Source organism: Lycium ferocissimum, chromosome 11 (assembly GCF_029784015.1).
Source record: "Lycium ferocissimum isolate CSIRO_LF1 chromosome 11, AGI_CSIRO_Lferr_CH_V1, whole genome shotgun sequence".
NCBI classification, from domain to species: domain Eukaryota; kingdom Viridiplantae; phylum Streptophyta; class Magnoliopsida; order Solanales; family Solanaceae; genus Lycium; species Lycium ferocissimum.
Genome location: NC_081352.1, coordinates 46,018,245 through 46,030,141, shown reverse-complemented (window position 1 = coordinate 46,030,141; position 11,897 = coordinate 46,018,245). Strand labels below are relative to the sequence as shown.

General features: G+C 31.9%; 1 protein-coding gene and 1 long non-coding RNA gene across 2 annotated transcripts; both read right to left on the bottom strand.

Moving 5' to 3' along the window:
• Positions 1 to 942: 942 nt before the first annotated feature.
• Positions 943 to 3,309, bottom strand: LOC132037586 (uncharacterized). The gene is made up of 2 exons (XR_009409928.1): positions 3,154 to 3,309; positions 943 to 1,159 (listed from the first exon to the last, which is right to left on the bottom strand). It is a non-coding gene; the product is annotated as an uncharacterized LOC132037586 (long non-coding RNA).
• A 4,312-nt stretch (positions 3,310 to 7,621) lies between these two features.
• LOC132036524 (S-type anion channel SLAH1-like) lies at positions 7,622 to 10,683 on the bottom strand. The gene is made up of 2 exons (XM_059426878.1): positions 9,794 to 10,683; positions 7,622 to 8,187 (listed from the first exon to the last, which is right to left on the bottom strand). The coding sequence occupies exons 1-2, from the start codon at positions 10,640 to 10,642 to the stop codon at positions 7,906 to 7,908; spliced, it is 1,131 nt and encodes a 376-aa protein (XP_059282861.1). The 5' UTR covers positions 10,643 to 10,683; the 3' UTR covers positions 7,622 to 7,905.
• Positions 10,684 to 11,897: the final 1,214 nt, after the last annotated feature.

Below are 11,897 nucleotides of genomic sequence, written 5' to 3'. Positions count from 1 at the left end.
TGTTCACTTTGTTTCTGCGATTCTCAAACATCAATTTAATTAATTATATATATTGATTTTATTGGACATGAATTAAGTGAGATAACTAGACTTTTATGAAAGAACAATTACCTTCATCTTCTCTTCTTGATAGTGATGCACAAAAGCAAACTTACTCAATAGAATCCACGTATTCAGAGGATTAGAAAGTATCTTTTCCTTACTTTTGCTAGGGTAGAAGGTTTTATTTCTTAATGTATATTTATAGGCCCTCCATCTATCGCGTAAAGTATGCATCACCCATTTAATTCCAACAGCATAATCAAACTCAAAATTCTCCTTCAAATGTATTTACATTCATGAATCAATATTTAATGAAAAAAGATATACTAATTGAACCTAAAAAAATTAAGATAGTTACCTCAATAAGTCGCTAATCGTAGGCGATTTTTCGCGTCTGGCATTCTATCCCATCGCTCAACTGATATTGGACAAATTATTGACTTTTGAGAAAGTTTGCCAAGAAATCTAACAAGCAAGTTTGAACCATTATCACTTCCTTGTCCGTCCCCGTTGAGTTCCACCATAATTTTTTTATTTTTTTCCAAGTTTCAAACTCGATCTACTTGCATCTTTTGAGTTGTAATTTCTCTCCGAAGTATCTATCATTTAACAAGCAATCATCAACATTAATGAGAAAGCGGAATTGCATTCTTATGTTTCCAGGAAAGTGGAATTCAATTCTTTTGTTAACAACAACATAAGATGAAGAGTTAAAGTCTTCATTTCACACACAAACACACATTCCATACCTAAACAAGAACAAGCAAACTTAAAAACTTCCAAGATATAACGAGTTTTAAACAACCAATCAAACTCCATTATTTCAATTCAACGCTTGCATTAAGTTTATCTCTAACCTCGATATTGACAAGTAAGGGCTCCTCTTTCTCTTTCTCGCACGTGAGTTAGCTTCATTAGAGCTTGAAGAAGAATTTAAGTTGTCATCACCGAGTGTAGGGGTTTCTATGTTCTCATTCTCATGTTGGGCATCAAGTTGATCACGACTAATTTGTTGCTGCAGATTTTGAGAAGTTGGGCTATTATTATCAGCTTGCTGTCCTCTTAGACTTTCCAACAGTGCTTGAGCTGAATTCTTGCGTTTTCTTTTCATGGTCTCCTAGAATATGATAGTTTTCATGCAGAGGTTACTTTAAAGGATGAAAACTTTAAGTTACTTAAATCTGTTGAAAAGAGGGAGAAGACAACACTACAAGGACAACTAGAATAAACTGAAACAAGCCAAGTAGATTAACAGGTCCTAGTTCTATTTCCATGACACAATTTTGTGTGAAGATAATTTCACCAATTAAAACCAGTTTCCTTAGAATGCAACTTGATGAGCTAAGAGAAATTTCAAACTAAATGAGTCAAATCCTTGCGCAAATACAGAGCATAAATGGGTGTGACTACCACTGTATTAAACCAATATCAGTACTAACTAGGGAGTGACCAGCAAAGGAAGCTACTGGCACTTGAGAAGACTCACCAGATGTTTTAACCAAAGAAGAAAAGCTAGCTTTTTAACAGTGGCTCACCCCTGATGAGCCTTTATAAGCACCTCTTCCCCGCACAACAAGGAAAAGAAAAAAAACTTCATCAAACTTTACAACACCTATTTCTATTACCACAAATTAAAATCTAGAAAGCACTAATCTGCATCCCTCAACAACCAAAAAAAGAACAAAAAGAGAGAAGGAAAAACAATTCATTCATGGTAATGTTTGCCTTCTTCTATACAATACAAAATAGTTGAGTTTAAGTGAACAACTAACATCAATAGCTCAATTTTCACCTCCAACCTAAACTTCTTGCACACAAAAATATTACATAAGCATTCTTACACATCACACAAGACCTGATACCCAACTCAAGACACACACCGCAGATGACCTACATGGACATTACTTCAAGAGAATTCCATTCATCAATCAAGTTAATGTACCTGATTGGACGAACCAAATGAGTTTAGTTCATTTTTCATAGAGGCAGGATTTCTAATTCTTAAAGATTTGATGAGAAACTAAAGAAATTTAGGGAGCATTCAAATGATATCAAATGCGTAAACTAAGGCCGAAAACTACAACAAAGGAACTGATATTACATCGATGCGATACTAACCAGTTGAGAAGAAGCAGATTAAGAATAAGAAATCCAGCAACCAATATCCAATAGCAGTTCAAACCGTAACTTCTCGAATCACTATCCAAAACTCGACGAACAGCCAGCAAACAATAAGAAGTAAACAGTGGTTTGCTCTTGTGAAATATGAATAAATATTGCATTCATACTAGGTATACGGATCAACAAAGAGAATTAATTAATAACAATAGCTAGACAACAAAAGAGAATCGCATATTATAACACATAGCGCTAGGAATTCTCTCCGGCATTTCATTTAACTGCAGGGTTGCAATTCAAATAACCCATTTAACACAACATTTCTTCATTCATGACTTGTATGAACATATAAGACATGATACTTTTAATAAGCAAATCTCTGATGCTAAACACACTGCTAAGTGAGGAAAATAAGAAAAAATCAATTTTTTATTCCATTTTCACAATTTGAACTCCTTATAATAATGTTCATCATTAAGGTTTATGTTCTATCACTAGTTCTATTGTGTCACCATCGCATAGCACTTACTCAAAGTTCGGCAAAGACTCAGTAGCTAATATAAATCTGTGATCGAATAGTCCAATAGCTTCTTCTAATTATCTAATACCATAATAAAGTCACACTTTCTCAACTCACTTCTCGAACAGTTTCAACATAGGCTACACTTGCCTATAGTTTAAATCCATTGAAATTGAGTTATGAAAACAGAGTTACACTTAATCCATAGTTGGTGTTACATATAGATGCTTCGCTCCCAGTAGTGGTAGTTTTATTAATCAAAAATCACAAAAGCAATTCCACACACAAAAGTACCTCAAAGTAAAACTCACGAACACAAGCGACCAAAGCCAAATTTCTTTCATGCATAGGGAATTTTCTTTCCAAAATTGTTCCTTTCCCTAAAAACTTTCAGATTTTGCACAAAAAGAAACCCTAAAAGGAACCCATTGAAGATTGAACAAAAAAATTTACCACTTTCAAACATTTGTTACCTGGAAGAAGTGATTCTACAATTTTCCGCTACTATTCGAAGCTATGCACGGTGAATCAGTTGAATTTTCGTGAAGCAATCGAACGAATTTTTGGTGGAGTACGAATTTTGGGTGAAGTTCTTGGGTGGAAAGAGTTTTTGTTGAAAGAGAAAACTAATAAACGCCAAAAGAAAAATAATTGGGGGGAAATGAAAATAAAGGGTGGGAGTGAAATTTAGTACCCGCCTAATTTGCCCACGAAATTTTACCATCGGTTCTAACACCGTAGAAAATTTATCATTTTTTGGTTAATTTTGCCACGGTTTTTGGAACCGTGGCTAAAAGGCGCTTTTTTGGTAGTGTGTTCATCAAAGTAGATTTAAGAAAATTCGAGAAGGAACAATAAATAAGAAAACTAAAAAAAAAAAAAAATCCTATATAATAAATACTACAGTAAAAGATACAAATGGATTCACACATTTAAAGTGCAATATAGTTATTACTATTAACGGGTATATTTTGTACAAGTAATATGTGGTCATTTCTCTTTAAGAGGTTTAAAAGATACATATTTTAAAATATATTTCTTTCTCTCTTTTTTATCAAAGGTGTGGATAATTTTTTTAATTAAAAGTTTTTGTTATCTTAATTTCATAAAATTAACATAGGAACGATTTACTTGTAATTTTAATTTGCGTTTTGGTAATTATATTTTAATATACTTAGTTAGTATATATATATATATATATATATATATATATATATATATATATATATATATATATATATATATATATATATATATATAATGTTTTTAAATACTACGCGCTTAGTACCATTGTAAGATTAAACTATTTTTTGCTAAATTTGTATAGAATTCTCATAGTACAAGGAGTGTAAATGTTTGATTTCAGAATATCAAGAATGTTTTGGGTGATATTGCATGAGTTTTTAGTGTAATTTGTTAATTAAATTAATCACCATGATGGTGGGGTTTAGGCCGATCCAACCAATTCACTATTGCTAAAAATAAATTACAGGGGAGTCAGCATTCGAAGAACCAGTGCTTTGGGATAAATAACAGATTTACCTATGCCGTTTTTTTTTTCTTTTTTAACTTAAAATGGGGTATATTGCTTTTCCTAACTTTACTATACCTCTGATGCCATGATGGATGTCTCTTTCAAGTGTCAAGAAATTTGGGTGCAAAGTAAATGGACAAATGCTGTGCACAATTGGCTAATTAATAAATCATCAACTTTGCTGGTTTCTGTTAGACAGTAAATCATGTTCCTGTTTTTTTTTTTTTTTTCACCCAAAACAAAAAGTAATATTATTAAGCAATTATATTGTCCGAGTGACGGTAACTATTACTTCTAAAAGTCTCAGGACAATCATAGAGGAATCACTTTTCCAAAATATGAGAAATAATGGCTGGTAAAAAGCGTATGAGTAGTAGTGAAAGTACTGGCTAGTAAAAAGCGTATGAGTAATAGGGAAAGTAAAATCCATTTACAGCTAGCACCAAGGATATAACCTGATGGTCAATGAAGTGGATTGAGAATCACGAAGTCTCAAATTTCAGCAGAGATAAATATTGAGTGATTTATTCTCATCTATCCTAGTCTTGATAAACATAATTATCTGATACATGTTGACTGTTGTTATGGGGCTGTTGAGCTTGATCTTTAATTTATGTTGGATTTAATAGTATTTATACTTAAATTCAAAGGCTTTTGAGTTAGATTTTGATGACTTTAGAATACCTGAATACTGTCACTTGTACACGTCCCACAATTTCATTGTTTTTTTATTTGACTAGTCATACTATGTCACTTTTGCATGTGGCATGAGCATATTGGTTATTTTATGACACCAATTTGAGTATGTGGGATAAGATGATATCTTGAATTTAACAAAGTAAACTTATCATTTATAGCTCAATTAATTTGGACTTATTTATTAAATTCACATATCAAACTTATTTAATTAATCCATTATACTAACCCACAATATTTTTTTTGGATTAATATATATTGACTTTAAAGTAATCAAAATTATTTTACGGATTTAAATTCAAGGGATAAAATTTATATGTTTTTTTTTTTTTTGGTAAGGTTAAATTTAAATGAATACAAAGGGAAAACAATCATTTATTAATACCTGTCATTTTTATTTATTAAGGTTTTACCTGATTATCTTTCCGGAAAATATCTAATGATTTATATTTAACATGAATAAGTTTTATCTTTTCTCTTTTAACATGAACAGTATAAAGTTCAGGTGTTGAAAAAGTACTAAGGTTGTGAGTTCATTCCAGCAAAAGAGTAAATAATTCAAGTGAAGCTGGTAAAAAAGGTCCAAAGTGGTTGTTTTCCCACTCCACCAAATTCAGATTGGCCCCATCAATGGGAATGCTTGAAAGTAAGCAATATCGGCCTGAGGTACTATAATTGGACCCCTCATTATTGCTTTCACTGTGGGCGTGTGTATGTGCGCTATATCCTTTTCATCTTTTTGGTGCCTGCCAATTTGCTACCAGCAAAATGAGAAAAAGTATTTGGAACAAAATAGAGCCGTAAAGACAAGTTACTTTAAGTTATGCTCGGTTGGGTCCAAGTGTGCCTATACTAAATCTTAAATCTAACTGCCTAAGATGTGGTGTAACGGATAAGGCTGCTTGCCTCTCTCAACCGGATGTCTTAGATTAGTTACAATTTGCGGAGGTTTTAGCTTCCTCAAGCAATTAGCGGAGGCTAGAACCTCCGTAATTTGCAACTTCCAACCTCCGCAAATTAACCGTTTTTTTTTTTTGTTGTTGTAATGATCAGGCGTCAATACGATACAAAATACCTGGTGGGAAACCAAAAATACAAATCTTAAATCTAGATTCTATCTTAGCGTTGTATATACTTGCGTGTATTATCTCACTGCTTTCTAGCTGTTAATATTTCCAAACTTTCTACTTAACTTCCAATGATCTTTATCTTCGAGCAGCATGTTTGATTGTTTGGTATGATGGAAGGAAGTTTTAAGAAAGTAATTTTTAGGTGAATACGCTTTTTGGATATTTAGTTACCAGCAAATATTTGTTCCTCTGTTTCAATTTGTTTATCTGATTTTGACTTGATATGAAGTTTAAGAAATTAAGAAGTTAAAGATTTAATAGAATCTTTACAAACAAAAAACTGTAGAAATTCACACACACACACAAAAAAAAAAAAAAAAAAAAAAAAAAGGAATATGAGAAATAGAACGTTGAGATAATTGTTTTTAAAAAAAGTGGTGATACTGGGTAACATATTCACGTACTTTCTCCTTTACCATCTTTCTCTTGTGGGTATTTCTTTTTGTTCAGTTACTACCATCGTCAATTTTTGTACTTCAATATTCCTTTATCCTTAAGATTTGCTACAACCTCCTCTCCCTTCATAATTAAATTACACCAAAATTACATCGATCTAACTATTGAGGACCGGACTTTCATTTTTGGCCGTTCATTTAATTCAAAAGGTTAAAGCGATAATATTTCACAAAATTCAAAAGGTTAATGAAATTAAGTGGAATTTATGCTTACTCTCAAGTTCTTTATTGACGAGTTTGTTACAGAAACTTTTTGAAAACTTTATCTTTCTGAAAGCACGGGATTTTCAGACCTGCCCATGGCTCGACTAGATGGACTTAAAACTTTGGCTAAGAATTACAACAGTCACTAAATATTTTATGTAACCAAAGAACTTTGCGTAATTGTCATATAATTTTTTAGTTCTTTTATTAACTTTATGTTGCTAATTAGGTTAAATTGAGTGACTTTTATATTACAAAACATTTAGTGAAATTTAGATAAAATTGAATTTTTGTTTCGTTATAAAAAATAACGACTTTAATGCAATAAACTAAATTGAGTTTTTTCTTTTTCGCTGAATCAAAGAACTTGCATTAAATAAAAGATCGAAAGTAAATTGTTTTTACAGCACTAGGATAGTTCAAAAAGATGATATCCCTAAAGTATCATTGTTTAAGACATTTGAAGTAAAAATAGAAGGAACATTCCAAAATATAGTTTCTCCTATTTCCATGTTAGCATTTGTTAAATCCTTCCCAAAACTGGCCAGTGTATCCGCCACTCTGTTTCCTTCGCGACTTGATCAGTAGGAACCTGAGAATCTATCTCTATACTATTTATAAAATCAAACTCCCAACCAACATTGAACGATTTAGGCCTGTAAAATTAACAACTATTTAGATGATATATTAAATTTGGTCTTTTTGCAGCACTAATGTGATATAGAGAGGGGATCCGAGGCTCAATGTTTGAGCTTTTGACTGCATATCACGATTGTTTACCGCATTATTATTTTTCTTCTTTCTATTTTTATGTTTTTAAATGTTTCATTAAATATTTAGCCTTCTTTAACTTAACAGTATCAGATTTATACATTTCTTTTAATTTAAAGTTAACTGTACTCAATGGAAAATCACAAGAATCTAAACCAAAATAAAATAGTCCGTAGGCATACTAATTTAAAGACCAATAGAACTTTCTTCATATATCATTCAATTTTCTCCACAAGGAAAAATAAAGTCCACTAGAAGAAGTCATATAGAACAGTTTAGATACTTCCAACTTTGATCGGAAATACGTAATACAAAGTCATTAATGAATGCCTAACTAGTAGCCTCTCGACTAATGTTACATACGTAGTGTTCGTTCTAAGAATTCGAACAAACACTAATTAATAAGTACTAAGTAATTAAAAATTGTAATTACAATTATACAATTGACAACCGTTGATTACTAGTGTTGCGTGTTGTATCATCCCCATCGTTCGGTAAAAGTGAACTGGAATTAAACGCAGTGAAAATCATTAACACAAGTGATACTATGACTGATAGTCCAGAAAGAAGCAACATTAATATGTGTGAAGCAGTGTTCTTCATTTCTTGAGCATATTTGGTTGATGCAATTGCCATCACTGTTAAAGGGAATGAATATGCCCACCATGATACATTGAATTTCCTCATTGATCTCTTAAATAACGCTGGTCTTGATATCTGTACGTTTTCAACAAATTAGGAAACAGTTTTAGACTTTTTGTCTAGTCATAAATTTTCAAATAGAAAAAAATTACTTCTAGATAAGACAACTAGACAAGTAGACAACTTAGGAGTCACTTGGACATAATTTGAAATCATGATGATTTAAAATTAAAATTTTATTTGGATATGCAATTTGAATTTATTAAGTTGTATTTAAACACATAAACTCCAAGTTATAAAAATCATCAAAACTTTTTCAATTCTTATACAATCTTATCAAATGAGCAAGTCATAATTCATAACAAAATTAATACGCTATTAGAAGGCCGTTCTAACTTAGGAGCCGTTTGGACATGATTTGAAATCATGAGATGAATCATGATGATTTGAAGTTGAAATTTTATTTGGACATGTAATTTGAATTTTTTAAGTTATATTTTTTCTTATAGACATAAAAATTCCACAAGTTGTGAAAATCATCAAAAAATTTTCAATTTTTATACAATCTTACCAAATGAATAAGTCATAATTCATAACAAAATTAATACGCTACTAGAAGGCCGTTCTAAAATCATCGATCAAACTTTAATTCAATAAAATGAAAAATTGAACATGAGTTGTAATGAAACTACTCTTTAATATAATCCTCCCATATAATTGGTAAGAGTAAATTTATTATAAATATACTACCAACTTATAGATCTTTTAATATTTGATATAAATAATTGGTAAATATATCTACCAACTTATGGATCTATTTTTACAAAATATAAATTTATGAACCAACTTTTACATTGAAAAATTATGAAATCATGATTTGAAATTTCAAATCATACCTTTTTGAATGATTTGAGATTTTATCTCATGAGATAAATAAAACGTCCAAACACCTACTTAATTCTTAGTGGTGCCTTAGGTTGACAAAAATAACACATGCATGTTTAAGGTGATGCTGATGGTTATGACTTGAACGATTGCTAGCCAACATCATGTCGTACAACGGAGAATATGACGACTACATAAAATCTTGCAAAATGCAAAAGCCAAATCGAATACTTCTATTTAAGGTCAATTTTGCCGGTCGACATCAGTCTCTTTTTCTTTACGTTCACCCAATTTCTTCTTCCAAGGTACCAAAGACCAAAGAAATAGAAGGAAGAAACAAATACGCCTTATCACATTCTAGTTTGTTCCAACACAGAATGATAATACCTTCCTATATTTCAATATTTTTAACCTTAACGATTACTTTTAGGGTTTAATTTATATAGTACAACATCAGTGTACACAACCTTCTTATATTTGAAAACTCTTTAACCTTAAATTGTAATGTTATCCTTAATGATTACTTTTTGGGTACAATTTATATAAACCGTCTTTTAATATTATGAGATGATAGCCTTCTTAAAACGTGAGACTTATAATCTTGACAATTAAACATGCTACCTGCTATAACAAGTACACCAATGATGACTTGACGGAGTAAAAAATTTCTTACAATACTACGTATATAAGTTACTTTTTTGTATGTACCAAAAGTGTTACATTCTTTCTTAATTAAATATGTGTCCAACCAAACAGTGTTGTACAAAATGCAACAAATGGACTTTAGAATGCTCACCAGTGAGAGGAAGAGGAAAAGGGAGAGGAAGAAGAGCAACTTGGATAAAGAATCGAACTTTCCGTAAATAGAATCCCATGCCAAGCCAGCCATGCTTGGAGCAGCTAAGAACAAGAAGAACACCGGCCTTAGCATTGCCGGAATTGAACTACTTCCTGGCAACCTCTGATAAAGTGTCACAAAAAGCACTAAATAGTGTGACATTCCAATTGCAAACAAAAAAAGTGCACACTCATTCCATCCCATTTGAGCAGCTGCCCTTGCTCCCACCAAATTCCCAATAACCGATAATTGGCTCGTGGGATTTGCCACTCCTGATAAAAAGCGCTTCCCCTTTGTGATCCATTGTCCATATATCTTAATATCCAGTGCCACTATAGGTACAACAAAGATCCACCAAAGTAGAAGAAAATAAGCCTCTGTGGGTTTGAAAAACGGGGTTGCTTGAAGCAAGACGAGCCAAGAAATCCACGGGGCGAAAAGGTAATTCACTCCAACATGGTGCAAGAATTCCCTTTTAACCATGTCAAAGTTAAAAAGGACACGAAGTAGATATAGTAAAGAGATTGATACTAATGAAAATAAGGCTAAGGACCAAAGAAGAATAAAGGCTGTAGAGGGAAGCAACCGAAAAATATTTCTAAACTTATGAATATCATCCGATGGCTCACTTAATGTTTTCCATAATAATGCTTGGCCGCATAAAGAAAGGCTTATTCTAAAATAACCAGCATGAAATCTAGTTATTGATGAAAAATGGTTCTTATGTGATATAGTAGTAGTAGTATTTTTCTGTGTTAGGCACAGAGTATGGGGCAAGGATTGTGTCTCTTTGCTATGCATTTCCATTGGAAATAATATTAATGAGTAAGTTTCATCAATGAAATGGGGTATAAATAGGACAAAAATTGGTGGAAGAAAAAGTATAGTATAGTACTATTACGTAAGTACTTTCGTTGAAGCATAGGCAGCAGAAAGTCGGCTAACCATTGTGGACTTATGTGTGGACTATATTGTGCTTCTATGAGTTGTTCTCGAGTCCTTTACAGCTAATGGGGACCCAATTTTATCTGGTTAAAATCTCTTACTGGTAGTTAGGTACTGTTCTAATTAAAGAACAAACACTGGAAATTATGATAGAAATCTGCTTTATGTTTTTTTTTTTTTTCCTATTTAGGTGTGTGGTGGATGATGATAATCCTTGATCCGATTTTGGTAATTAGGATAGGAAGGAATGTCGTCCCAGTAATCCTGCCAGTATCCGTAAGGGCAAAAAAGGTTAAAATAAAAAAATAAAAAACAGTAACAAGTTTTTTACTCTCTCTAGTTACTCTAAAGAGTAAAGAGGAGATGGTTCAGCCGATTCCGCATCCGGCTGAAGAGGGAAATTCAAATTATGTATGAATATATTGATTGTGATTGAGAGGCTCGATTGGATTTGTTAATCGAATGAATCATAAAATTCATAATGATCGACTTCATGAAAATTCTGGAAGCTCCTAGCATCGTGGGCATAAAAGGCTCGTAGGCGGTAAATTAAGTTGAATGTAAAAGCTGCCAAAAATTGATTGAAGTCTCTTGGAACCAACATTTTCTTTTAAAGCTTGTCCATCTCTGGTCAAGGAGCATGGACCCCGTTATTTATTGAATCGATAGTTCAATAGGAGTGCAAGTATCCCTGGACTTCTTTCCCTATAAAGGTGGAACAGGCTCCAACCATGACATGGAAGTAGGTTAGCATGTAAGATCATAAAATATGTTCTGGGGTAGGCTATATACTCTCTTCGTTCACTTTTACTTATTCACTGTGAACTTTGCATATTTTAAAAAAAATAATAAATGAAGTGCATATTTTACTATAATATTCATATTAATTAGTGTATAATTGTAAAATTGAATTTGGAAAATGATTTAGAATAGGTAAATAATGCTAAGCGCAAAATAGAAAAAATAAATTATTTTTATCTTGATATGTGAAAGTGGACTGTAGATAACGAAATTTTATTGAATTTAAATCGGTAAAAAATTCGGATTATAGTAAATTCAAGATATATTAGTCCAAATAAATATTACGGATTAATATAATTGGGTTAATTATTTAAGT